Source organism: Capricornis sumatraensis, chromosome 17, assembly GCF_032405125.1.
Source record: "Capricornis sumatraensis isolate serow.1 chromosome 17, serow.2, whole genome shotgun sequence".
Classification (NCBI taxonomy): domain Eukaryota; kingdom Metazoa; phylum Chordata; class Mammalia; order Artiodactyla; family Bovidae; genus Capricornis; species Capricornis sumatraensis.
The window spans coordinates 78,938,950-78,966,944 of NC_091085.1; the positions used below are offsets into that span (position 1 = coordinate 78,938,950).

At 63.8% G+C, this 27,995-nt stretch overlaps 1 protein-coding gene across 4 annotated transcripts in view; it reads right to left on the minus strand.

Moving 5' to 3' along the window:
* Positions 1–268: 268 nt before the first annotated feature.
* The window catches only part of MED15 (mediator complex subunit 15), a 43,094-nt gene continuing 15,367 nt past the window's right edge, over positions 269–27,995 (minus strand). The window contains exons 3-17 of one of the 4 annotated variants that reach the window (XM_068989550.1): positions 18,199–18,250; positions 16,930–16,959; positions 15,640–15,831; positions 9,609–9,817; positions 8,627–8,905; positions 7,333–7,440; positions 3,918–4,054; positions 3,716–3,843; positions 3,507–3,641; positions 3,313–3,376; positions 2,535–2,601; positions 2,060–2,220; positions 1,814–1,980; positions 1,402–1,500; positions 269–984 (exon numbers count right to left, since the gene is read on the minus strand). In XM_068989550.1, coding sequence (XP_068845651.1) covers positions 848–984; positions 1,402–1,500; positions 1,814–1,980; positions 2,060–2,220; positions 2,535–2,601; positions 3,313–3,376; positions 3,507–3,641; positions 3,716–3,843; positions 3,918–4,054; positions 7,333–7,440; positions 8,627–8,905; positions 9,609–9,817; positions 15,640–15,831; positions 16,930–16,959; positions 18,199–18,250 — 1,965 coding nt within the window. In that variant the 3' untranslated portion in view covers positions 269–847. Of the gene's footprint in view, positions 985–1,401; positions 1,501–1,813; positions 1,981–2,059; positions 2,221–2,534; positions 2,602–3,312; positions 3,377–3,506; positions 3,642–3,715; positions 3,844–3,917; positions 4,055–7,332; positions 7,441–8,626; positions 8,906–9,602; positions 9,818–15,639; positions 15,832–16,929; positions 16,960–18,198; positions 18,251–27,995 lie in introns of all 4 variants that reach the window. The other 3 variants (XM_068989552.1, XM_068989551.1, XM_068989553.1) reach the window with 3 other exon arrangements.

Consider the following 27,995-nt stretch of genomic DNA (forward strand, 5'->3'; position numbering starts at 1 on the left):
AGGTCCTCCCTGGGATGCTGGCCTGCCCGGCGATGGCCGCAGGACACCCTCGTCTGCCAGAGTGACAGCTTCGGCTTGGACCCCTGTCTGGCAGGACAGTCCTCCCAGCCCCACGGAGTCTAGGCGTCCCCCTCCACAGTGGGGGACCTCGCTCCGCCCCAACAGCGCCCCTCACTGGACAGAGGGCCCCGGACTCACGGCAGGGAGGCAGGCGGACACAGTGACAGACCCATGGCAGACACAGGAATAATAAATTTATTATAAGAACCACAGAAGACACGGGGATGCACGTACAAAAAGGGGGACCCTCTCACCAGCAGGGGGCCAGCTGGCCAGCGCCCCAGCAGGGGCCTCAGCCTCTCAGAACGCCGGCTCTGAGGACAGCGTCCTGACCCGAGCGGGCGCCAGGCCTGGCGGGAGGAGGGTGGCGGGGCCCTGCAGCGAGCGCCCGACCCTGGGGCACCCCGCGGCGCGCCCGACCTCGGACTGTGGCCAGAGAGCTGTGCGTGCGTCTTCAGGGTCTCCTATGTCCTGCACGCCCCCCGGGAAACGGCAGAAGGCTTTCCAGCACACAAACGAGGCTCACGCAGGACCCCACAGTGCCAAGTAGACACGGGCCCTGCAGGAGACAGCAGCCCGCGCGCGCAGGGCCGGGGCGTGGCCGGGGCCTCTCCACGTGTGGAAGCGTGTAGCTGGCCCCGAGGCGGAGGGAAAGCGGAAGAGCTGACCGAGGCCCGGGCTCTCTAAGGGAGCCAGCGTCGAGGAACGCCCGACACGGGGCCGAGGAGGCTGCCAGCTGCCCCGTGGCCCCCCGAGGGCGGCAGCCGGACATGCAGCGGCGGTGCGGCTACGCGGCTGAGAGGCAGGCCTGGTGGACGCTCTGGGCCCAGGTGTTGAGCAGGGCCGTGACCGAGTGCTTGTCAGGGAGCTGCAGCAGCCGCGAGGTCATGCACCGGTGCACTGACTGCAGGAAGGGGTTGGCGTCTGCAGGGAAGGGCGGCCGTGAGCCTCTGCCAGGACCGCCACTGCCCTCCCCAGCCTGGGGCCTGGGTGCCAGCTCCCATACTCCCGTGGACAGCTGGGCTGGGGAGTGCCCTCAGCGCCTGCCTCTCCACAGGCCAGCCCTGAGCCCGGGGAGGAACGGCTGCACCAAAGGAGTGTTCTCAGGGCCTGTCCCCTAGATGGGTCCCCAGGAGCCTCACAGAGGCCCACAGGGGCTGCTGGGCCAGCCTCAGCCCTGAGCCGGCTGCTCAGGACTGCAGGGGTGCGGTGGGCAGGGAGCCTCCCCTCCCTGTGGGCCTGCGCGGCCACCTGCTCTGTCCACCGAGGAAGAGGGCAGGAGGGCCTCAGGAGGGCGGGGGCTTGCAGAGGAACGCCGGGTGCCTGCCCCCCGTCACCCACCGTACTGCCACTGCCGGTTGATCCACAGTGGGCTCTGGGCGGGGTAGTCGGCGGGCACGCTGAGCTCCAGCGGCGGCACGCTGGGGAGGTCCCTGTCATCTGCGAAACACAAGGCGCCACCTATGACCCGGCAGTGCCCACCGGGCCTAGAGGCCCCGCAGAGGCCAGTGCGGGGCCCAGGCACCGACTCCCGCGCTTCCCGTTCCCTCCGGGCCTCAGGCGTGGAGCTGCAGCTGGACGGGAGGGAGGGGGCTTCCGTGCCTGGGGGGGATATGAGCGCGTGCAGGCTCAGGGCCCGCCCCCAGGCAAGTGCGCATGCTCTTGTGTGTGGGCCGAGGAGGACAGCGGGCAGATTCCAGGAGGGCTGGGCTGGGCGAGCAGGCGGTCCCGCCAGCCCCGGCCCAGCACTCACCCAGCTTGCATATCAGGTGGACGGCGCCACTGTTGCTGCAGTGCGAAGGGTCTAGGTTCACCAGGAACTTGGGGTCCAGCCGCGCCACCTCCCCCTGGAGCACGTTGGGGATACTCTGGCGCTCGTCCTCTTCAAACTTCCGCTTCCGGGTGGACACCACCGGGGCCCTGCAGGAGGCAGCCGTGTTGACCCCCCCGGCCAGGCCGCGGTCCGGCCCGCCGCCCGCCAAGCCCCGCGGGTACGCACGTGATGGGCGGGCCGTGGATGGCAGTCATGGCCGGCACGAACGTGCGGTACAAGGAGTGGTTGAAGACGGGCGAGCGGATGTTGGCCAGGACGGCGTCCAGCAGCGGCTGGCACAGATACTGCTGCTTGGTGGGGGGCACTGGGGGCGGCGGGGGCGTGGGCTGCGGCAGGACGGCGGGGTCAGCAGCCCACTCGTGGGCCCCGGCCCTCGTCCTCGCCCAGCCGGCCTTCCTGGCTTCCCCACAAGCTCCAGACCACAGGCGGGGCAGCCAGGCCAGGCCCGTGGGCCTCGAGAGCCGTGCACCACGAGGCCGCAGCCACGGGCTCCCCGGCGTCCTCACCTCACCCACGGCACTGGGCACGGCCCCCGGCCCCTCGGACTGCAGGCTCCGGCTCGCGGTCAGGCCATGGGGAGCCCTGACCGGCAGGGATGCCCACGGCCCCAGGGACAGCGCAGGCAGAGCAGTGCACTCACCACCGCCATGTCGTTCTTGAGCTTCTCCAGGGCGATCTCACACTTCTGCAGCGTCTTCAGAGGGCACCTGACGGAGGAAGACAGGGCTGGCCCTCCGGGTGGGGGCAGGGAGCCGAGTGCTCCCAGGTCTCTACCCAGCCACGCACAGCCTGGCCTCCTCTGGCTGGAGCGAACTGGGGCCTGGGCCCCGGCACCACTCCCAGGAGCCCGCCAGCCCCCGCGCTGTTCCAGGCTGAGTCTGAGGCAGGGCGGCCCTGCGCCCAGGACATGGCACGCCATGGCAGGCCAAGCGGGGACGCAGGCCAGGCCCCTGCGCCCACCCGATGACGGCTGAGAGGCCGGAGGGCTGTCCATCTCTCACAGGACCCCTCAGTGCCCAGCGTTCTGCCCAGGTGAGCAGAACAGGGAGGACATTCCAGAAGGGGGCCTGGCCTGAGCCAAAGGCCCCAGGAGAGGGCAGGGTCCTCAGGCCAGACCACCTGCAAGGGGGTGCCAGCCGAGTTCTGGCCTCAACAGCTCCGTGGCCCGTGGGAGACGCAAGGGACGTGAGGGCGTGGCCCTGCCTTCGAGCCCCTCTCAGAGGGTCCGGTCCCTCCCACGGCCAGCGCCTGTGAGCTCAGCGCTCCTTCTGCACACAGGGGCACTGGGACCGTCTCCAGCCCAAGGCCACCCGCACGTCGGGGGCCAGGCCAGCAAGAAGGCCGTGAGGGCCACTGGGTGGGACCCTCTGTGAGCATGGGAGCAGCCCTGTCCCCACAGGCTGGGCACCAAGGCTCACCGCTTGGAGGGGTCCGTCAGGATGTCCAGCAGGCTCTTCATCTTACTCAGGTCCTTCTTCCTGTCTGGGGAAGAAGCGGACCCTCAGACGGGCCGAGGTCCCCGCCCCGCCCACCCTGCTGGCCCGCCCCGCCCCGCCCCGCCCACCCTGCTGGCCCGCCCCGCCCCGCCCACCCTGCTGGCCCGCGGGCCCACCTTCATTCTTGTCGATCTTGTTGATCATGCGGCGCAGAGGCTCTATGTACTTGGACAGCTGCTTCAGCTTGTCCAGGTACTGCTGCTCCTCGGCCTGACTGGAGCCGGCGGGGCTCATGACGGAGCTGGGGTTCACTGCAGGACGCGGCCTGGTGAGCGCGGCCCCGCCCACGGGGGGCGTGGCTGTGCCCGCCCCTCGCCCCACTTACCGGGGGTGTTCAGCGGTCCTGGGGAGGGGACGCTGAAGTTCTGCGGGGTGCGCGCCGTCACTGGGCTCTGGGAAGGCTGTGGCGAGGGGCTGGGCAGGAAGCTGCTGGGGGACGGGGCGGGGCCGGAGCTGGCAGAGGGGAGGCGGGTGAGCCGGGGGCGGGGCCGGGGCCAGAGGCAGGGGTGGGCCCCGGCCGGGCCTACCTGACGTTGGAGTTGGGCTGCGAGCTGGGCGGGCCGGGCTGCGGGGACGGCTGCGGGGGAGGCGGCATCGACTGCGGGGTGTGCACCTGCTGGCCCGGCGACGGCGACGACAGCACGGTGAGGCCGCTCTGGCTGACCTGCGGGGAGGGCGCGTCTGCTGAGCCGCCCCGCGCACCCCCGCAGCCCCTCTGCCGCCGCCTCTCAAACACCCACGCGGTGCGCCCCTCCACACACGCGGCCCGCACGCTGGCGGCAGGGCTGGACTGCTGGCCCTCGGCTAGTAGACTTTCGAGTGGGGGACACGACGTGCCAGGCCCCTGCCTTGTGCGTGTGGGAGCCTGCAGGCAGGGGAGGCCAGCGAGGACCACGCACAGTGACGAGTGGGCTGACCTTTCAAAGCCTCCGTGACCCCTTGGGCCCCAAGGACAAGCCGGGCAGCAGGGCATAGCGGAGGCTGTGCCATGCGGTTGCCCTGCATCTCCCTCGCCAGCGCCCAGGCCAGAGCTGCGGTCTGGCAGCCGAGCAACCTCTGCAGCGAGGGGAACGCTCGGAGCGCGCAGGGTCACCCGGTCCCTGCAGCCCTCGTCGAGCAAACGCGGCGGGTTCCCGCCCCACTCTCCCACTAGGACGCCGCCACGTCTGTCTGTGAACACCGAGGGAGGCGGTCACACACCCAGAACTAGGAATGCGAGCGTGTGGAAACCGCTTTCTACCCAGACACGAGAGGTGCTAGTCCTGGCCGGGCAGACGGCGGCCCACCAGGCCCTGGAATAGGCCCCCAAAGCTGCCTTGCGCAGAGCCTGCAGAGTGCAAAAAGCCTGGCCCGTTACCGCACGGGACGCCTCCGCAGGCCCCGCTGGCTTCGCTCGGGGTGTCCGGCACACTGCGGCCACCTCCTGTGTGCCAAGCGTCTCCCTGGAGGCAGTTCCCAGCTGCCCCCCAGCCCGCCCGACGCACTCTGCAGCCCTGGCCTGCACTCTGCACCCGGTGCCGCAAATGCCGGCTGAGGGCCACTCTGCCTGGTGGCTGTTTTCAGTTGAGTCAGGGAAGACGGAGGAACACTCACAGGAGCCTGGCCCACCAGGCTGCCCGAGGCCACCCTCTCCGCCCGCTCCCCCAGCACGGCTTGGCCCAGGCTCCTCCGGCTCTGCCCACCCTTCCCTGGACGACTGCAGCCTCCCGCGGCCCGCCGTGTCCCAGCACGAGCTGACAGCGCCCCCCTCGTCAACTGCACCCCTGGAGGCATCAAGGCTGGCCTGGCTTGCCCTGATGAGAGCCCTCAGTCTGGGGTCTGAGGCCCTAGGCTGGTCCCTGGAGAGCTGGGCCTGCCTATGCTCAAAACCGTTAGGATGAAACGAAACGAAGCCCGCCCAGGCAGCCTCGAGGAGGAGGCCGACTGATGCCTGGGAATCCAAACACCCGCCTCGCAGGCGGAGCCGGTGGAGGGGCGGGGCTGGCGGAGGGGGCGGAAGCCGGTGGAGGGGCGGGGCTGGAGGAGGGGGCGGGGCCGGTGGAGGGGCGGGGCTGGCGGAGGGGGCGGAAGCCGGTGGAGGGGCGGGGCTGGCGGAGGGGCGGAGGGGGCGGGGCCGGTGGAGGGGGCGGGGCTGGCGGAGGGGGCGGAAGCTGGTGGAGGGGCGGAGCTGGCGGAGGGGGCGGAAGCCGGTGGAGGGGCGGGGCTGGCGGAGGGGCGGGGTTTGCGCCTGTGTCCTAGTCCACCCTCGAGACACTCTCCTCGCTGGAGTTACCGCCGGAGCCAGGTGTCCAGATGGGTGCCCAGTCGTCCTCAGACACCCGGGTCCCAGGCTCCAGTCGGGACCGAGGCCCAAGTGCCCCGGAGTCACTCCGAGAAGCGCCACCCACCACTGCTAACAGCAAAACCCTCCAGACCAGACGGGGACTGAGGCCGGCAGGACCCGCTCCAGAGAACAGGTGCTCGAACGGCAACGCGGCCCTGGGGACTGAGTCCGGGAGAGCCTGACTTGCTGAAACGTGAGGAGGAAAGAAAAGCCGCCAACCGGGCTCTCCACCCACGCTTCCTGTCTGCCCCCTCGGCCCCAACTCCCCCACCCACGCTGACTTCCTAGTGTTGGGTCAGACCTGTCCGCTGCCACCGAGGCTGCAAAGGGCTGAGGAAGCAGACATTCCCCCAAGGGTCTTCTCACGCCCACTGCTGCTAGACTCGAGCGTGCACTGAGGCCAGCCCACCAGGTCCCGGGACCCGCGAGCGCCCCACCCCGTGGGCAGACCTGGGAGCCTGGGGCGTGGCCACCCAGGCTGGCCTCCAGCGCACGCAGGCCATGGGCACGCCCCCCGTCCCTAAGGCCGGTCCTCAGAACTCCAGACCCTGCGGGAGGAGGGGCGACCCCGCTGCACCCCGCGTCCCCGCCTCAGCCCTGCTGTCAGCTCTGCACTCTGCTGGGACAGAGGTCACAAATCCACACCACCCTCGAAGTGACCAAGCGCCACGCAGGCTGCCCCCAACTCCAGCAGAAGCAAACGCAGCGTGACCGCTGGGAAGGGGAACAGAGCAGGCAGCCCCAGGAGGCCTGCGGACGAGGCCGGCATAGAGTGGTGGCCGAGAAGGTGGCCGACACGGGCACAAGGGCCACATTCCTACCCTGGCTGCAGAGGTGATGCGGGCAGCCTGCTTCACGAGACCACGTGTGGGTGAGCCGAGGAGGGGGCGCGGAGCCACAGAGGCCCTCCTAAGGCTGCGGGAACCCCATCCGTACGCTCCCCCTCAGTCGACCCACAGGGCCAGGCTTGACTCTAAGGGACACGCGGCATCCCCGCCCAGACACGGTGCTCGGCTGACACAGCCACAGGGGGATGGAAGCCCGTGGGCCCACGGGTCTCACCACGGCACACCTGCTGAGTCAACGCCTTCCTGAGCCCCTGTGGGCAGAGACAGGAAGAACCAAGGCCAGGACTGGACACAGGCTGGGGGGCGAGGGGGCCTGTGGAGAAGGCCTGGCCTCCCACCCCAGAAAAAGAGACTGGCTGCTACTGGGCAAGGCCGGGAGGCCCTTCCATCCATCGACATTGATGTGCGGGGGGTAGGCACCCAGGGGTGAGTCCCGGAAGTCAGGGCTGACTGCCAGAGCCAGACACCCCATCCTCGGGCTCCTCCTGGTCTCTGGAGCAACGGCTCCCGGCTCCGTGCTCAGAGCTGAGGCAGGAAGAGAGCACGCCGCCCACCACCCCCGCCCCCATCATGCACTGGGGAAGGAGGCAAGAGGGAAGACCTGGGGCGGCGCGGAGTGGGCGTGGCACGTGCCCTGTGCAGCTCAAACCCAGACATGCTGGGCGGAGCTGCCCCGGGGACCCCGGGACTGGCCCGATCCAGCCAGAAGCTCGCCGTCCACGGGTGGCGGGCACTGGCGGTGCCCCCAGAGCCTCGGCGCGGGGCCCTCACCTGGACTCCGGGACCCACTGCCTGTGAGGCCTGGGCCGTGGGCACTGCCGTCTGCGGCGGGACCTGGGGCTGCACGTGCGGCTGCTGCACCACCATCGGGGCCCGGACCTGCAGAGGGAGGAGCAGCGACCTGCAGCCGCCAGGCCAGGGGTGGGGCACCCTCGCGGCCACCGAGGAGGGGCTCCCGCCACTTCCCTGGCTGACGTCTGCTACCAGTCGACCCTTACCCGTGGCTCGTCGGCAGTTCCCACGCCAGCCTGGCTCTGAGTCGGCAGAGTTGAGCCCTACCTCCGACTCCAGTGAGAAGTCTGCCCCGATGGACCACCACACAGCCACCACCAGCTGCCGCGGTGAGCCCAGGGTGCTGACGGCCCACGAGAGCCCTACCCGCCGCCCCGACTCCTCGAGGGAACCTAGGCCAGCGGGCTCCTGCTGACGGGAGCCTGCTCAGGACCCCCAGCGCTGCAGCCTGCGCCTTGGGGTCTCCAGACACCCACCACATGGTTCCGGTGCAGCTCTGCCCGACCTCACCCAGTGAAGGGCAAAGAGCAAAGGACAAAAAGCAATAAGCGAGCACACATTAAAATGGCTCTTGACACAGCTGGCATCCCCAGCTGGGTACAATGCTGTCTTCCACGTGACGTCCCTGTTCACAGACATGGGTCTGCTTCTGCACAGATGCCCGACAAGACACGGACTCCCCTGGGGCTCGGACGGTAAAGCGCCTGTCTACAACGCGGGAGACCCGGGTTCCGTCCCTGGGTCGGGAAGATCCGCTGGAGAAGGAAATGGCAATCCACTCCAGTACCACTGCCTGGAAAACTCCATGGACAGAGGAGCCTAGTAGGCTACAGTCCACAGGGTCGCAAAGAGTCAGACACGACTGAGCGACTTCACTTCACATGACAAGATAATATCGTATGCCTTCCTCAAAAACATGGTCACGACCTCTGCTCAGAACAGAACTCCGAGTGGTCTGTGGGCTGGGCAGGTGGCATGCCCTCTACCACACTGAGAATGCAGGGCCTGCCATCCACCTTCTCACCCACAGCCTCGTGATGCCCTTGTCCTCCACCAAATCAGCCAGGCTGCATAGAAGACAAGGTGCCTCCGGGAAGGAAGGGCACTGCCACGGGGTGCGGCAGCTGGTGGGACACACGCTCCTTTGCTGAGCGGCATGTGGGGGCCGGGGTGGGGGTGCCAGGGTGAGTCCTGGTGCCGGAAGAGGGCCTGCCACCCACAGCCCTGGGGACACCAGGAGAAGGGCCCCGGCCGCGTGGCACCGGCTACTCACCAGTTTCAGCTGCGGCTGGGTGTACAGCATCTGCCCGGGGAGGGCCGGAGCCTGTGACACCAAAGGCTGAGGCTGAGGCTGTGCCTGCGGCGGGGGCTGCGGCGGGGCCTGGTGGTGCTGCGGGGGCTGCAGCTGCTGAGGCAGGGCCTGCGAGGGCGGGGGCGGCGGCTGCTGCAGCGGCGGCTGCTGGATGGGCGGCTGGGCCTGGAGAGCCTGCTGCTGCTGCTGCTGCTGCTGCAGCTGCAGCTGTGCCATGCGCTGTAGCTGCTGCTGTTGCAGCTGGGGCAGAATAAGCAGGCCTGTCAGCTCGTGGCCTGGCCCAGCGGCGCTCCCGGGGGCAGAGGGACTCCCAGCATCACAGGGCCCTGGCCACGGATGCTGGCCCATCCGAGGCCTGAGGGTACAAAGGCAGGGTCCAGGGAAGGGTCCGGAGGGCGTGGTAAGGGGTCAGGTGTAGGTATAGCCCCAGAGAAGCTGGGCAACGCTCGGCTGACCACAGACCTCAGGAGCCCCTTCCAGGGGTGCCTGTGTGGCTCCCAAAGTGGGCACAGGACCAGCTTCAGGATGAGGAGAAGAGGTGGGCCTGAAGACGCCCTGTCAGCCCGGGAGAAGGAGCGTGGGAAAGGAGGCGCAAGCCCAGGCCGGGAGCAGGCGGCCAAGAGTGGGTCCTTTGGGGCTTCTCTCCCCTAACCCACAACAGGCTGGAGTGGGAGACGCTTAACCCGTCAGGACAGTGACTAAGACCCTGTGTGGGAGGAGAGCTGCTCCTGTGACACGGCCACCCGTGTGGGACGATTAGTACGGTGTCCAGACACCAGAGCTCTCAGGGACAGGGAGGACAGGAGGCCTGCGCGTGCTCGGAGGACTGGCGGCCCTGGCCAGCCTTCCCGTTGAGGGTCGCCTCGCTGTGGCCGCCTGCATCCGGGAGCCCCCGCCCCGCCCCGGCTGCCCCCCGCCCCGGCTCGGGGCACGAGGCCGGCACCTGTTGCTGGTTCTGCTGGTGCAGCTTGATCAGGTGCTGCTGCTGCTGGAGCTGCTGCTGCTGCTGCACCGCTGCCTGGAACTGCTGTTGCATGGCGCTCTGCTGGGCCTGGAACTGCTGCTGCTGCTGCTGCTGCTGCAGCGCCACCTGCTGCTGGGCCTGGAACTGCTGCTGCTGCTGCAGCGCCACCTGCTGGAGCTGCAGCTGGGCTGGAGACAGACGGGTGGGGCGCTTGTCCCGGGTGCAGCTGGGGGAGGTGCCATCCCCGCCAGCATGGGAGGAATGGGGTGCCAATGACAGGACTTACCACCAACATCCACTCTACAGCTACTGTGATCCACTCCACAGGGACCCGATCCACCCCACAGTACCTGTGGTCCACTTTATAGGGACCCGATCCACCCCACAGTAACTGTGGTCCACCCCACAGGGACCCGATCCACCCCACAGTACCTGTGGTCCACTTTATAGGGACCCGATCCACCCCACAGTACCTGTGATCCACCCCACAGGGACCCGATCCACCCCACAGTAACTGTGGTCCACTCGACAGAAACCTGACCCACTCCACAGTAACTGTGGTCCACCCCACAGGGACCCAATCCACCCCACAGTAACTGTGGTCCACTTTACAGGGACCCGATCCACCCCACAGTACCTGTGATCCACCCCACAGGGACCCGATCCACCCCACAGTAACTGTGGTCCACCCCACAGGGACCCAATCCACCCCACAGTAACTGTGGTCCACCCCACAGGGACCCAATCCACCCCACAGTAACTGTGGTCCACTTGACAGAAACCTGACCCACTCCACAGTAACTGTGGTCCACCCCACAGGGACCCGATCCACCCCACAGTAACTGTGGTCCACCCCACAGGGATCCGATCCACCCCACAGTAACTGTGGTCCACCCCACAGGGACCCGATCCACCCCACAGTAACTGTGGTCCACCCCACAGGGACCCGATCCACCCCACAGTAACTGTGGTCCACCCCACAGGGACCCAATCCACCCCACAGTAACTGTGGTCCACCCCACAGGGACCCAATCCACCCCACAGTAACTGTGGTCCACTCGACAGAAACCTGACCCACTCCACAGTACCTGTGATCCACCCCACAGGGACCCGATCCACCCCACAGTACCTGTGGTCCACTTTACAGGGACCCGATCCACCCCACAGTAACTGTGGTCCACCCCACAGGGACCCGATCCACCCCACAGTAACTGTGGTCCACCCCACAGGGACCCGATCCACCCCACAGTAACTGTGGTCCACTCGACAGAAACCTGACCCACTCCACAGGAGCCCAATCTACTCTGTAGTAACTGGATTCACTGTTTAGGAACGGGACAAACTCTGCCGTAATGAAGGGGCAGGAAGGAACACGCCAACCCGGAGGCCCAGTACGGCACCACCTGTCTGCGTCCCGCCTCAGTGGAGCCCCCGGCTCCGGACACAGCTGGGGCCTTTGGTGACCGGCTCCTTCCCCTCAGCGCTGCATTCGCGAGGCTCACCCACGCTGCGCCTCAGATCTGGACTCCCTTCCTCTCTGGGGCCGCACAGTACTCCACCATACGGACTCCCCACATTTTGTGCTACCTGTCCATCAGCTGATGGACATCTGGGTTGTGTCCACTTCATGGTGGTTAGAAATAACGCTGATAAAAACCACCAGCCAGAGACATCCCTGGTGGTCCAGTGGTTAAGACTTGGCACTTCCCCTGCAAGGGACGTGGGTTTGATCTCTGGTTGGGGAACTAAGATCCGCCGCTATGCGTGGCACAGCCAAAAAATTAAGAAGAAATAATCACTCACAAGATCTTCAGTGATGCTGTCTTTTCAGGTGACGAACATGTTCCAATTCGATGCCACGCATCTACTCCTGAACTCTGCACTCCCAGTGTGCAAAAAAGGGTGCGTGAACTCCCAAGTCCCAGCTGACTCTTGTGACCCCGTGGACCGTAGCCCTCCAGGCGCCTCTGTCTGTGGGATTCTCCAGGCAAGAATACTGGAGTGGGTCGCCACTTACTGCTGCAGAGGGCGGAACCTGCGTCTCCTGCTTGACAGGCAGGTTCTTTACCGCCGAGCGACCCGGGAAGCCCAACGTGAGCTCTGGGCACTTCAGCAGCGACGGGGAGCGGCACAGACACTGCCCTTTGTCCGATTTCCCGCAACGGTGGCCCTTTGTGAAGCTACAACATCCTAACGCAGGGAGGTGTGCGCCCGTCTGAGCGTCCAGTTTAAGCTCTACACCATTTTCTCACTGGGTGACGTTCAGCCACCCCCGTGGTCACGACCTGGCGCAGCTCCAACACCACAGGCCCTCGTGCCAGCCCTCAGCAGCTGCCAAGCTGACCCCGTCTCTACTGACACGGCCACTGTGAACGCTGGATAAAGCACAGAGCAGGCACGGCTCTGCCCTTCAGCTGAAAGCATCGGTGTGCAGACCGCTTCCCGAGCGCGCTCCCCGGCGCATCCTTCGGTCCTCCCAGCGCATCACTTCTGCCTGCTTGGCTTTCTGGGAGGGGCTGGCCCACCGCCTCCTCGTCTGGAGTCTTCTGCAGGGTGCTGTCTCAGGGGTCTCCCGTCGGGATTAAGGAGCTGCACCCTCCCCTCTCGTTTCCATCCAGCCTCAGCAGGAAAGCCTCTCTTCACATTCACAGCGATTACCTGTAGTTTTCAGCTTATCTGTATCTGTCTTTCCCCTTCTAAGTCTTTCAGCTTCACTGACATATAACTGACGTTTTCTCTTCCTCTTCTGAATTCTACTTTGTTGGACGCTTGGGCCGATTTCTACATGCTGTCTGGGTTTCTGTCTGCAGTGTCCACGCCATCCCAGTCTCTCCTATCGATGTGGGATTGACAGACTGCTTCTATTGTTTTACCAACGACTCTTACAATTATTATACGTGGTTAACTTTAAAAAGTATAAAGTTTATCCATATTTAAACCTCTTCCCTAAATATGAGGACCTTAGACTCCTCTCTAAATATTTTTTAAAGTAGGTTTTCTATGCACACGACAGACCTGGGTCCACGCTACCCCCTCTTGCTGACACGGCCTGGCCTGGCACCTGTCTGTCTCACGCTCACCTGCAGGAAGAGGCGGGACAGAAAGCCCCCGGGGCGCAGCCTTGGGAGCCCCACAGGGACCCTGGCTCTGTTGCTGCTCTCTATCTATCTCCTCGGCTGCAAGAGGCGCCCCACACTGGACTCTGGACGGAACGACCTATCACAGACCGGGGGCCTGTGGAGCGCAGCTCCGAGGACCGTGGCACGGAGATAATCTGTTTACAGAAAGGATTCCCAGCCGTGCCCCTCCTGACACGGGCCAGAGCACGCTGTGCCGGGGGCCGCCCGGACACGGAAGACACCCAGCACCACGTCTGGTCTCTGCCCGCCGGAGGCCAAGAGCCCGCCCGCACGAGCTGCAACAGCCCGACCGCCCCACACCGCCAGACAGCCCCCAGGGTGCAAAGCTGCTGAGAGTCCCTGGTGTGGCCTGACGCCCGTGGATGCCCTTGTATGGAAAATGCTGCTCTGCCTGTTTAGACCTGGTATCTTGGGAAGGAGGGTCTGAGAGGTCAGAGAAGGTGGTGAGGGAAAGAAAGCATGTCCGGTGCTCACCTCCCTTTCAGGGAGGGCCTCCTCGGCTCTGCTGGCGGCTCTGTACCTGGGGCGCTAACATCACAAGCGGCTTTTGACTCCATCCCCGAGTCTGCCGAATGCTCCCGCCTTGACAGACGGCTGTTGAGATCGCCTTCTGGGCTGGCTGGGGTGTGGTGCCCGTGGAACCCGCGTGGAGCCCTGGGCCCCCCGGCCGCCACCCCTCACCCCCTCTGCTCTGGGCCGCCCTGTGACGCCAGCCGCACTTCTGACTTCAGCCTCCGCCTCTCAGCCTCCTGCTCCCACGACCTCTCCTCTAGGCTCCATGCTGGGCAACGCCTTCACAGGCAGCTTCCAGTCCACAGGCTCCTTCTCCAGCTGTAACTGACCTGCTTATTCACCCACTTTCCGCTCCTAGCAGCTCTCCTCTCACGCCTCCAGGCTCTCTGCGGTGACCGGTCACCTCTGCTCGGCCCATCCCGACACAGTGTCACAGCGCTCATTCCCTCCAGACCCCACCTCCTCCCGCACCCGCGCTGACACCCAACAAAGCTGAGGCGCTGAAGGTCTCCACAGGTGGATCCTGTCTCTGCTCCTCCGGGAGGTGAGCCTGCTTCCCTCCAAGCCTGCTGACCACGCACTTGCCGGACCTGGATCTGCAATCCCCACGGGCCTGCCCTGGAGACTCCCCTCCAGTCCAGCCCTGTCTCCGGCGCAGCTGGGGATGCCAAGGGCGCCACACCCTTCCTGCATGGACGGACCCCACAGCCCAAACACAGGCCACCCAGGACCCAGCCATCTGGGGCCGGGGCCCCTAGGCACCCATCTTCCCAAAAGCCAGACACGGGGGTTTTTAAAGTTGGTCTCAAACACACAACATAAAACTCTTCAAGGAACAAAAATATGCCGAGTTTAAAAGTCCAGCCTCACCCGGAGTCAGCAGCGTGCTTCCTGTGACTAACCCAGGCCACCTGGAGGTGCCTAGTGGGCTCTCGACTGCCTTTGGGTGCCCTGGTCAAACCTTGGACCCAGGGCCTATCCTCTGGGACGTGGCACTAGGGCCTGAGCAGCCTGAATTCCATGGCAGCGTTCGGAGGTGTGAAAAAGGGTGGCAAGCGCCCTCGGGCACACACCTACCTCGGGCAGACCAGGCCCCAGAGGTCACAGGGGGTTCTGTGGGGGCAGCACTGAGTCATGAGGGCAGGGGCCGCAGCAATGCCCTCCGCGCCGCACAGGAGCGCAGGCCCCTCCGGGGCTGACAGGGGGATGTGGCCAAGGTCGGGCCAGGGAGGGTGCAGGCTGGCACCAGCACCTCCCCGCCGGGCCAAGGGTCTCGGGAGTGAGGCTGCGACTCACACTAAGCTCGTAGGTCAGACCTGTACTTTATTACAAAACCTAAGTTTGTGATGAAGAGAAATTCAATCGTGTACCAGAGTATCACACGAAAAGGAGGCGGAGCAGCCTTCTGAAAGCCGCCCTGTGCGCCTGTGCTGAGCGGGGACACGGAGCTCAAGGTGAAAAGCCAAGCAGGGAGCCAGGTGTCACAAGGCAGGACTCAGTAAGGAGGAAAAACGACGCTCTGGGAGGGGGGTGGCCAGGGGCGTGATGGTGCTGCCGGCCTCGGAGAAGCGAGGGGACCGGACCAAGGACACGGGCAGAGAACCCGCGCTGGGGCCACAGCGGCCCTGCTCACGGGGTCCCGTGAGGGCCACGAGGCTGGACACGTGGGCACACCACACCCTGTCCGCGCGCACTCACACTGGCTTTAGCCTAACAGCCCAAACAGAAACAACCTGCCTGTCCTCCAAGGCTGAGTGAATGAAAGGACCGCGGCCCCAGAACGTTCCTCAGCAGTGAGCAGGGAAGGATGCCAGGCACGACCTGGAGGCTCTGAGGGCATCATGCCAAGTGAAAAAGCCAGTCTCAAAACCATAAATATCGCACGGCCCCACTGATACAACACTTGCAGAGATCACTGAGGCCAAGAACACTGCCTGGCTCAGGGCTGGAGGGCGAAGCCAGGACGGGTGCTAGCGGGGAGGCTCCGCGTGCTGACTCCGTTCCACACGTGACAAGACCTCCCCGAGCCACACACGTGCACACGGCCTGCGTGCACGGCACTGTGGCGGCTCTGGTGACTCAACTAGGATGTTACGGTGGGGAGCTGGGAGAGGGGCACGCGGGGCTCGGCTCCTCGGCACCTTCCAGGGGCCCAGGAGCGCAGTGCAGCCCCTCTCCCTGCCCTCCGAGGCCTGGGGCCGGGCCAGTCCTGGAGCCGACTGCTGCCCCTGGAGGGGCTGGGGCGGAGGAGCCCCGAGGCAGAGCACGGCCCCGGGGCTGGGGCCCCAGGCCGCCCCCCACGGCCCCGCCCTCTGGAGGCAGAGGCTGCGCGTCCCCTGCCCCACCCGTGTACTCACTCTGCGGAGCGGCCGTGGACACGACGGCCATGCTGTGGGGGGCCATCCCCGAGGTGCCCGGAGGCGGCTGGCCCATGGCGCCCAGGCCGCCCATCCCGCCCAGGGCCTGGCCCGGGCCCCGAGTAGGCAGGCCGAGGCCAGCGGCTCCCGCGGCGGGCCCGCCCGTCAAGCTCTGCAGCGCGTTCATGGGGTCTGCGGGGCACAGGGTGTGTCTCTCAGGGTGGTGCCCCCTGACCTGGGCCAGGAAGCCTTACTGAGTCCACGCTTCCTCCCACCTCAGGCTTGATGCTCTCAGTGCCCCAAACGCGGAGAGGCTGGGGCCCCTCCAGGCAGAAGCCCAGCCCACAGCAGGCCTGGGGCTAGGGCGAGCCAGTCCGTGGGGGCTCCACCCCTCTTGGATGGAGGCCCCTTCCAGGGGTGAGACACAGCAGCAGACCCAGAGAAAACAGTGTTGAGGGCCCTTCTCCAGTCAGCGGAGCCTGGGGGCCGGTCTCCCCCAAGAGAGGTGACAAGTCCCGTGCGCACCAGAAGCCCACCTCTGCTAAGTCTGGGCAGGACCCCACAGAGGAGCAGCTCTCGGGAAAGAGCCCCAAGAACCAGGGTGGGAAGGCCTGCGATGCTGGGCAGCAGCCAGGGCCCGGGGAGGAGCTGAGGCTCTGTCACAGCAGGCCCACGGCCACCCACAGGCGGAGCGGCCCGGCAGCACCCTGCCACAGAACCCAGCGCCCCAGGGCGCTGAGTCCAACACGGAACCTAGACGCCCTCCGGCCGGGCGTGCTGACCCCGCCCTGCCCCCCCAGCACGAGCAGCCCAGGAAGGCTAGCAGCCCCCCCGCGGCTACTCCCGCTTGGGCGCTGGGGTCACCTAAACCCCTTCACTGGTGGCTTGCTCAGTGAGACCTGGGCTAAATCAACAGGGCTCCCGTGTGATAAAACCTTGCAATTAAAAAATAAAATTAATGATAACTCAACTTGCCAAGAAACTTTGTAACTTACGGTGGATTCACAGCTACTCTCTACGAAATGCTACCACGGACGACTACACTGAGGGCACCGCTATGCGTTCTGGTGGTCGCCCAGGGAGCTCACCGCTCTAGGCAAGCCTCCACCGCCAGCGAGTCTGCCGGGAGGAATGGGGCGGGGCGGCCTGGCGTCGGGGTTGGGGGTGGGAGTGGCGTCCCTCTGGGAACCTGCTCCTCCCGGCAGAGTGACCCCGCCCACAGCTCCCAGCATCCCGGCCCTGCCGCCCACTCCGAGGTGGGGAAGAACTTCAGAAAGGAGAAACTCTTACCACTGACAGACGCTTGAGACTTCTTGTTATCTATGTTAAAAAGAAGAAAGAGAAACCGAAGTAAACAGTTAAAACTGTTTATAATGTTTAATGTATAACCGTTTAATATGTTATAATCACCTACTTCCATGCTAAGTCAGCGCAGGAAGCATTTGCCCAGAGGTCATTTACTAACCCTGACCCGACTCTGCCTAGAAACTAGACGAAACACAGTCGAGGGCTTCAGCATCTGTGCGTGTGAACACATGTGTGTGCGTGTGAACACGTGTACGCGTGTGTCCCACCCTCAGCAGTGCTGACACATGGGAGGCTGAGGGTGGCCGGGGGCTGAGAGCCCTGCTTCCAGCCAGCTCTGGGGCGGCATCCACGTTTTCTGGATGAGGAAACAGAGTCTGTCCAGGACGGCTTAGAAGCTGGACCCAGCCCTCCCTGGCGCTGGCGGGGAGCGGCCACAGCAGTTCCACCCTCTCCCGGGGTGAGGCCGCCGTGGGCACCCGACAAGGGAAGTGCCGGGGCCAGCTCCCAAGGGGCCCTGCGGCCTATCAGGCTGAGCCCCTGCCAGGACAGGCAGCTCAGGCCTCAGCCTCCTGGTGGTGGCTCCTCTTGTTCCCAGCACCACGGGGCCGCCCCAAACATGGCAGAGAGAGGGAGGCCAGTCTAAGAAGTCCTGCAGGGACTCCGGGGCCCCGGCGTCTCCCTGCGCCTGAGGTGAGGGACGGTGGAGCCGCAGCCGCCCCACCGGGCTGTGTGGGAGGTGCCGCCTCCTGCGGGCGCACACCGCGGGCCGGCAGGAGGCGCTGTGGCTGGAAGCCCGGAGTGGTCCCGAGGGGAGCCGGGACGCAGGCCGGGATGCGGGATGTGCTGAGGAAGCTGGGCCCAGTACCGTCCAGCCTGACGGTTAGAACACGGCAGGAACACTGGAACACGGTTAGGTCCAGTCTCCGTGGGTCAAAGGAAAAAACCCAGATATCAGGGAAGGAAGTGTGCGTTCCAGGGTGGACTCTGCACGTCTAGGAACCGCCTAGAGAGCAAAGCGGCAGTCCTTGAAGGGGGAGGTCAAGCAGACAGGCAGCGGGGCCTGTCCAGCACAGACCCCCGCACACTAACACCTCCCTTTGGCCACACCAGCAGGGTCCAGGCTGAAGCTCCGGGAGGCTGGGAAACATGGGACCAAGCCTGAAGCCGTGAAGAAGCTCCCAGAAAGTTGGCATTGTCCAAACAGCCCTCCCGCGGTGACCACACCATCCAGAGATGTGACGTTTTACTTACGGATGTCTCGAAAATGAATAATGAGCCTGGCCACCAGAGAAAGGTATTCGTCCTGAAAGTAGAAACAGGAAACAGTTGAAGCTCAGAGCAGAAGTGAGGCGGAGCAACGCCCCTTCCCGCCCCAGCCCCTCTGAGATCCTCCCGGGGGCAGAGAGGGCGACTGCGCTGTCTGTCCGTCGGTCCAGCTCAGCCTCTTCTGGAATCCATCCCTCGGGAAAGGCCGGCAGAGCTTGGCTCCCACCAGGCCAGAGAAAGGCAGACAGAGAGAGAAGCTAGGAAGGTGCCCAGACAGCGGAAGCCGCTGCTCCTCCAGCCCGCTGTACACCCTGCAAGGGTGGGGGGCGCCTCAGACAGCCCCCCTTCCACAGCGGGGCCTGCCCAGCGTCACAGGGCACCTCGGAAGCAGGCCCGGGAGGGCCGGGCCGCTTCAGTCTCGGCTCTGTTTGGAGGAGCACTTCCGCTTTTCCCACGGCCTGCTGCTGTTGCACTACTGAGGTGGTATTTCCATGCAAATCTGGCTGGCCACCCCCACCCCTGGTGAACTCACTGCGAGGTCGGGGAGAGGGCAAGAGGGCACAGCGCCACTCAGGGAGGCAGGTGAAGGCCCCCGCCCACGGCCCTCCCGGTTCCCGGTGCTGCTGGACCCGCCCAGCAGGGCCTGCCTTCCACGAATTGTCCTCTTCCTAACCAAGGACACTCACTGCCGGGCATTCCCGGGAAATCACTACTGTGAGCTTGTCCTGGGGGCAACGAAGGGATGTTTGTGACGAAACTCTTCTTTCAGAGAAGCTGGACCACCGCGCGAGGCAGAGAGAGGGCAGAGCTTCGGCCCGCCTGCTCTCTCAAGCCCCTCCTGTCACCGGGCCGCAGCCGGCCCTCACCAGGACCCGCCGCAGGGCACAGGGACGGCTCTCAAGAGATGCACCAAGGGGGCCTCCAAGAACGCGACACAGAGCTCACTTTCTAACCCTGTGAGCCCTCATCCATCTCAAACCGCCGCTAGCGTGTCCTCAGCCGGGGAATCAGAGGACAACGGGGGAAAGGCCCAGGAGGCTGCAGGGCAGGCAGCAAGGAGTGGGGGTGTGGGGAAGGGGTGCTCAACACGCCCCCTCCTGACTCCCCTCAATTTCTGGGAGGAAAGAAGTCCCCAAATTACCTGAGCAGGCCGGCCCCTGAAGGGCAGCCGGGTGGCAAGTGGGGAGCAAGGAAAGTGGGGGCTGAAGGAAGCTCAGAAACGAGGTGGCCGAGGCGAGGAGATGGGGATGGGAAGCCGGCCAGGTCGAGAGCTGACTCTGTAAGGCCAACTTCTGGGTCAGAGAAACCTCAAAAGGAGCTGCTGAGCTTTTTCTACTTCCAAATCAAGAGGACGCCAGTTACAAAGCAACCAGTTTATTAAAAAATCCACAAAGAACAAATGCTGGAGAGGGTGTGGAGAAAAGGGAACCCTCTAACCCTGATGGGAACGTAAACCGGCGCAGCTACCATGGAGACCGGCACGCAGGCTCCTCAAACAAACTGAAAACAGGCCCACGACCCCGGAGCCCACGGTGCGACTCAGACAGACACGCGCCCAGCAGCACGCGCACAGCCCGGGCGGGGAAGCGGCTGAGTGTCCACCGGCACGCGCGGCAGACTGCCAGCCACAAAGAGGAGGGAGCCGCGCCAGCCACAGCAACACGGAGGGGCCCGGAGGCGACCCCGCGGAGCCAAGCCAGAGGAAAACAAATCCCACGTGCCATCGTTCATGTCCAGAATCCAAAATATGCCAAACGAACGACCTGTGAAGCAGAGACAGCCTCGCAGACGTGCCAGGGCAGGCTTGCAGTGGCCGCGGGGGTGGTGGCAGGGAAGGGGTGGGCTGGGGGACCGGGCCCAGCAGGGGAAGCGATTACAGGATGGACACGGCACACAGCGCAGACAGCTGCACTGGGCCTCCTGCGACAGGAAAGAACATGCGTGTGCGGCCAAACCACCCTGCTGCAGAGGCAAGAACAGTGTGGACCAACTACGCTTCAGGCAAAAACGAAGCGCCAGACACTGTTCCTCTGACACAAGACACGGGGTAGGAGGCCCAGGCGTGTGTCCCCAAAGCCCCTGGCACAGAACCAGGAGTGCTTGGAGCCAGGTGGGCAGAGGGCGCCACGGTCCGCACCCACTGGGGCTGCCCGCGGCCGGAGCTGCAGAGGCTCTGGGGACCTCAGGGAACAGAGAGGGGAGCGGCCGCCTGATGGGAGAAGGGGGTAGGGCGCGGCCGGCACAGGGTGCTCCTGTGGGCCAAGCCCTCGTGGGCCGGCGGTCCGCCCCTCCAGCCCCCAGGGCGGCTGCCTGACCTCCCGTCCAGACGGGCCTCCCCAGGCAGGCGAGTTCCGGGCCGCTAAGCAGACACGCGGGTTACGGGCCCACTCCTGCTCCAAGGCACCCTTCCCAGGGCAGCCTCGAAAAGGCGAGAAGGCGCGCACCCCCCACCCTGGCTCTGGGTGTGGCCGGGCACGGCGCAGCCCTCGCTCCACAGACCCACCCGCGCCCCCTCACACCTGGGGGGCGGGGACACAGGGCACAGAGGCCAGGGACGCGCGGCCAGGCTTCCCGCGGCTCCCACACTGGGTCCAGCCCGTCCACATCTCGGCCAGGGCGGAGGACGCCTCCCCTCACCAAGTGGAGGCAGGAGCGGGACACTGAGGCTGCAGCTCCAGCAGCCCAGGCGACACACCAGGGGCTCTCCTGGCAGACCTTCCGGATGGGACTCGGGGAGTCTGAACACGTCTCCGCTTCCCATCTGCACAGGAAAGGCTGCAGACTGACAACGAGACCCCAGAGAGGCCAGGACGTGGGCCGGGAAGGAGGCCTGCGGCCTCGTCACGCAGCTTTCACGCTGGACTACACGAATCTTCCCCGAACCGAAGAGAGAGCCCAACGAGAGAACGAGCACCACGTTCAAAGACGCAGCGTCAGCCCCGCGCACGCGTCGGCGCAAGGCGGCGTTCAGTCACAGGGAAAAGCGGTTTTCGGACCGACCATCTTGAAACACAAAAGCAAAAACGTCCTCAGAGAGAGGGGTACATGTTTAAGGGCCCACACAGCTGTGAAGAATCCCTAAAGGTCATCCCGCGTTCCGTCTTTTGCGGCCAGCACTCGTGGTGACGCTGGCCTGTTCATTCTGCTAGTCCTTTAAAGAAGCAATTATGCCGACGACATCAGAAGGCCAGAGATTCACCTTGGAGAACAGATACATGCTTAAAATGGAAGTAAAACGCTGTAGTTGGAAACATCAGTGTGAAATGATGGGGTCTTGAGATCGCTGTCGCTTCAAAGCCACAGGCCTCCTTAGGGCTCCAACAGGCGCAGAAGCGCTGAGCAGCCTCAGGCCCACGCTGCAAGCCGCCAGGGCCGTTTCGCCCTCCACAGGAACGCGGGCTCCTCAGGGCAAGAGCTGACCCTGAACTAAGAGGCAAGCAAGCCGCCAAAGGCCGGGGCTGCAACAGGGGCCCAGGAGCGGGAGCGTGCCTGCGGGCGGCAGTGGGGCCCCGACATGACCGCAGCAGCGGAGCGGCTGAACTGCATCCCCCGGCCACCGTTCCACAAAGAGGGGTTCCCGAGGGTCCCCAAAGACTGCGGTTCAGGCAACCAAGAAGCCCTGGTGGACGAAAGAAAGCCTTTCTTGGCAAGAAAATTCCACCTAATAAATGTAGAAGAAAAGCCAGAATTCAGGACAATTACCAGTTTGCGGCGCCCAGTGAAATGATGGAATCATTAGCTGGTAAGTGGACGGGATACTTCATAAAAAAGCCAGGCTGTCCCTGTCCCAACTCCTGACCAACTGTGGCCTTGTGGGAACACCAAGACACCCAGAAATACCGTACATACGCCACACGCAACAATGAGGCACCACCTCCCACGCACTCCTGCTAACACAACCCCTGCACACTGCGCCCCCCTGCCCCGGCACCCAGGTCACAGGAAATACGGGGCAGGCAGGACCGAGCCAGGCCTCAGGAAGGTCGTTGGTGGGAACATGGTGCTGAGCAGTCTGTCACTGAGGACGCAGAGGAACTGAAGGAGCTGCTGAGGACGCTCACGTCGTCTTCAGGACACAGATGTCATCAGGAACAGGACGCTGGGAGAGAGGCAGGCGTTCCAGGTACTTCTGGGGAGGGCTCCGGGGAAAGCAGAATGCGTGACCGGAAACGAGAGCAGGGAGAAGCCCTGCGGCCCTGGACAAACGTCCAGCTGCGCGGGCCGCGTGGCGATGAGCAGGGGGTGGGGGGCCGGCCAGCCTGCAGGAAGACGCGAGAGGAAGACGGAAGCCCAGGGAAGAAACGCAGCGCGGAGAGGAACCTGGGCCTCGTTTGGAAAATTCCCAGGCTGTCCGAGTCACCAAAAAACCAACATGAAAACCAGGAGATTCGCTGCAGGAATGTGAGCTCTGGAGAGAAGGCTGAGGGTGTGGCTGGACAGACTGCCAGGGCCCAGGAAACGAGACACGTGAGGAACCCTCTGGGTCCCCTCACAGACGCCAGCACGGGGGATGAAAGAACAGGGGTGAAAGCTCTGTGGGGACCCCCGATCTGACGCGGACTCTGACACACACACGAGGCCCACAGGGTTTGTGCCACACGGCAGAGCCACTGTCAGCCTGGGCCAAAAGAGAGAGACAGGGTAACATTTTAAAAGGGCATCAGGCTCCCAAAGTCTACAAGCAGCAAACAGGTCAAACCGATACATTCCCGGCTGCAAACATGGCTGCCAGGGGAAAGCCTTGGGCCCTGAGGCCAAAGTCACAAGCCTGGAGTCCCCCGGGTCTGTGGGAACCTGCGCAGCAGCCACAGGAGGCAAACACCCTGTCTCTCTAGACCGGCCCACTCCGGGCACGCTACGCAGACGCCTCGCACAGCGCGTGCCCTCTGGCGACCTCATCCCTGCACTCAGCCCGATGCTTTCCAGGTCCAGCCGCGTTGGGCCAGCCATGCGTGCTTCATCCCGCCGCACGGCCCATCCTGCGGCCAGCCCGCATTCTGACTCCCCACAGCCGGGTGGCGCGCGCGTGGGGCCCCCACTTTCTGGCTGCAGTGAGTGATGCTACCGGTATCTGCGCACACGCTCTGCACACACAGGGCACCTGCTTAACTTCCGGGGAATCGCCAGCGTTCCCACAGCGGCCGCTCCACTGGACCCTCCTTCCAGCGACGCCTGATACTTGCAGGTTCTCGCCAGCACTCCTCAGGGGAACAAGCCGTGCTCGTCTGTCTCTATCGCCGCCATCACGGACGTGAAGCCGCACCTCGCGGCGGTCTGGATCCGCCCCTCCCCGGTGACTGCTGACGCTGCGCATCTCACGTGCGGCTCGGCCGCCCGAGTGTCTGCTCGGGGAGACGTCTGTTCACGCTGCTCGCCTGAGTCTGAGCTGGGGGTCTGGCCTCTTCTGCCATGGAGCTGTGCTTCTTTCTACACTGCGGGCTCCAGTCCCTCACCGGGTCCACGGTTCCCAAGTGCCTCCCTGACTTCAGAGGCCTCTTCAGCCTCTTCCTGATGTCCTTTGATACACAAGAGCTTTTAAGTTTTTTTAACTTTAAACTTTTTTATCTTGCACTGGAGTACAGACAATTAACAATGCTGTGGTGGTTTCAGAGGGGCTCAGGCACACGCGCGCGCGCACACACACACACACACACACACGTGTCCACTTAATAGTTTCAGTTCTGATGAAGGCCTTGCTGCTCGTGCTTTTGGTGTCGCGTAAGAAACCACTGCCTAATCTGAGGTCACGAAGGTTTATTCTAGGGGTCCTGCAGGTTAACTCTTAGACCTTTCCTCCATTCTGAGTTACTGTCTCATACCACACCGTGTATGGTATGCGGCTGGGTTCCACTTCAGTGTTCTGCGCGTGGTAACGCAGCTGCTCTCTTCCAAGACTCGGCGGGGACAGGCCCTGGAGCTCCCACGGGAGCAGTTTGTCAGCTTCCACAGAGTCTGCCTGCGAGCCCCCTCCTGTGCGGGAAGCTGCGTCAGCCGCAGGGCAGGCCGGAGCTCTGCCAAGCGCCCTGTCGCCATCCACACAGCTTCGCATCTCACCTTTAGACAGCGCAAACTGTTCCAGACACACAAAGACCGATCAGCGTGACAAACGACAGTGGGCTCCTTGCCCAGTCTAAACTGAATACTGAGATGGAACCAAGAAAGCCAGCAAGCTGGTGCCCCATGCCGCTTGGCCCATGCCCCAGTTCTTCACGGCTGAAGTGGAGACGGTCCCAGGGACTGCACGGAGCGTTCCTAAAGCACCCTCTCAGCATGGGAACAGAGCCACCGAAAACCGTGGAGAGCACCAAAGAAGCCTGCCGACGCAGCATAGCACAGCGGGAGGCCCGGGCGGCACCCCCGACGGCGGGGAGCGGAAGGCGGCTCTGGCCCTGCCGCCCTGGCCATGCCCAGGCCCTGCCGGCAGGCGTCCACAGCTGCTGCGAGAATGCTGACCTTGTCAGGCCGTCTGCAGTCTTCAGTGTGCACAGCTCTGCTCTTCTCGTCCAATAACTGTTCCTGATCAAACAAGCACAGCAGAAGGTGTCTTGAGGTTCAGTCAAAGGCCGACCGTGGGCTTGTCGGTCCATAGGCAGGGCTGGAGAAGGCGGGGCCTCCTGCTCAGCTGTGCGCGCGCCGCCCCTCTCCCAGGCCACACCCTGCGTCCCCACCAGCGGGCTGTCTGTGCGCCCCTGGCCTGCCTCTGACAAGCCTCCAGACTGCCTCCCAAGTCCAATGCTCTTGGCCTCCCTGGTGCCTGGGTTTCACCTTGGCCCCCGCCACAGGAACTCATGCTTCAAACCAGAGACACACGCTACCCGTGCACAGGCCTGTACACCACGCACAGGAGCTGGGCCGCGCGTAACATACAAGCCTCGTCTAAAAACTCCCACAGAGAAGGGTGGTCCCCCATCACCGAGGCGGTGACCAGACAGGAATACCATCAACTTTCACAAGCGCACCTATGGAGTGGGTTTCAAGAAGCGTGCCCCTTGGGCACGCCAAGAAACCGGGAAATTCACCATGAAGGGGGGACCCCCTGACGTGTGCATCAGCACCAGGCCCAACAGAGCTGTGGGCCAAGGGGCTGCAGAGCGCCCCACACGGATCCGCGTGCAGCTGTTCAGAAAACATGGCGGAGACCCACCGAACAAGTTCTACAGGCGGGTTCCCTATGTGCCTGTCACCACTTTCAAAAATCTGCGGTCACTGTGGATGAGAACTGTGGATGGCCCAATAAAGTCACTGAACTTCAAAAAAACAAAAATAACCAACCAACCAAATGGTGAGCAAGTGTCAGCAACGCACACAGCTGTGACGAGCCTCTTCACACACGCCGCACAGAGGTTGGCTCTTTGGCCCCCTCCGCCGAGTCTTCAGAGTGCACCGGCTGTGATCACACACCCCCAGGCACTGTGGTTTCTGCTTCCCTCAGTTTCTCTGAGACAGAGAGCAGAACCACCTGCTGGAATTCAGGTGTTAAGAATTAAACTGGATGTTTGGATTTGCTTTGCGAGATGGGAGGAAGTGAAGGCAAGTTGGCAGGCTCTGACCGCAGGCCCCGGGGGGGAGACCTCCCGGGCAAGTCCCCTGGGAGCTGTGTGGCTGGGCCACCCCAGCGCTGTGCCTGCTTCTCGGGCCTTGCAAGGGGTGTTTACTCCACCCCCCGCCCAACCCAGAGTCAGGACACCATCACCGCTCTAGGCCACGACTCTCCGGGGCAGCTCCTCACACAGCAGCAACCAACAGTACTAGACAACACGGGGAGCGTTTCCAGAGGAAACCATCCAGTAAGCGCCCGAGGCTCCCAGCTCATCTCATCCCCCAAACACCAGCAAATCACACACTCAATGTGAGAGTCGTCTCCAAACCTTGAAAAGAGCTCTTCAACAGAAACACTAATGACTCAATTTCAAAACGGACAAAGGGTCTGAACAAACACTTCTCTAAGGAAAACACACAAATGACCGATAAACACAGTAAGCCAGCTGGGGATGCACGTCAGAGCCACAGCGAGGGGCGGCCTGGCGGCTCAGTGGTTAGGAATGGGCCTGTCAGGGCAGGCAACACGGGTTCCATCCCTGGTCTGAGATCCCGGGTGTCCCAGGGCAACGGAGCCTGCCCCCGCAGCTGCTGGGCCTGAGCTCCAGCACCGTGAGCCACAGGCACCGACGCCGACGCACGCACGCCCGCGCTCCACACCCAGAGGCCGCGGCCACGAGGGGCCTGCACACGACAACCAGAGGGCGCCCCCGATGCGCTGCGCCTCAGGAAAGGCTGCAATGGCGATGGAGACCCAGCGCGGCCACGGATGGATCAGCTTTAGAAGCCACGTGAGGCTCCGCCTCGCACGGCCACGAAGGCCTCAGTAAGCCAGTGGCGAGCACTGCTGAGGCGCAGAGCAGCTGGAACAAAACGCCCCCCCCGCGAGAACGGAAAATGGCGCAGTTGCTCCGAGAGCAATCTGGCGACTCCTCAAAAGGTTAAACGGAACTGCCATCTGATCCAGCAACTTCTTACCCAGGCAGACACCAAAGAGAAATGAAACCATGCGTGCCCAGGCAAGCCGGCACACAGACGTTCGGAGCAGCATCGCTGCAACAGCCAGAAGCGGGGGCAGATGCGCCCCGACTGACGGGCTCACCGCTGCTCAGCCATGTCCGGCCCTGTGCCACCCCAGGGACGGCAGCACGCCAGGCTCCCCTGTCCTTCGTCGTCTCCCGGAGCTCAAACTCACGTCCACTGAGTCGGTGATGCCATCCAACCATCTCCTCCTGCCGTCCCCTTCTCCTCCCACCTTCAATCTTTCCCAGCATCAAGGTCTTTCGTGATCAGTCAGCTCTTCGCATCAGGTGGCCAGAGTATTGGAGCTTCAGCATCAGTCCTTCCAATGAATATTCAGGACTGACTTCCTTTACAACTGACTGGTTGGATCTCCTTGCAGTCCAAGGGACTCTCAAGAGCCTTCCCCAAAACCACAGTTTAAAAGCATCAACTCTTTGGTGCTCAGCCTTCTTTATGGTCCAATTCTCACATCCATACGTGACTACTGGAGAAACCATAGCCTTGACTAGATGGATGGATAAATAGAACGTGCTACACCTACGCAATGGAATATTACCCGCCAATAAGGAGGGGTGAAATACACGCCACAGCATGGCTCATGGATAAAGGCCGGAAATGCTTTTCTAAGATGCCAGTCACAGAAACATGTATCTTACGACTGCATTTATGAGAAAAGGACAGGACAGGCACACTGACAGCAACAGAAAGCAGGCAGGTGGCTGCCTAGGGCTGAGGAGAATGGCGAGCGAGGCTAATGGGCGCAGAGCTTCCTGGGGAAATGCTCTAGGGAGACCTCTGGGGGCCTACGGTCAGGGTTCCGGGCTCTCACTTCCAGGGCCTGGGTTCAGTCCCTGGCCAGGGAACTGACATCCCACAAGCCAAGCAGTGCCATCAAAAACAGGAAAAGAAAGAGAAGAAAATCCTCTGAAACACATCATGGGGGTGGCTGCACAACTCTGTGAAGGCCCTAAAGACAACTGAATCGCAGACTCTACTGGGTGAATTGCACGATGTGTGAGTCAGAGCTTGATAGGCTTTATAAAACAAGAAATGCTCACCATTCTCTGGGCGCACGGGTGGCTCAGCCTCCACCCACACGCGCTCACTGACGTGTGTGCTAGTCTACAAGCCCAGGCCAGCCAGCTCTACCTTCCCGTTTCAGAAAGTATTTGCCTCATCTAAACACTCAGACAGGATCAAGCTTCCCCGACGGAGCTCTG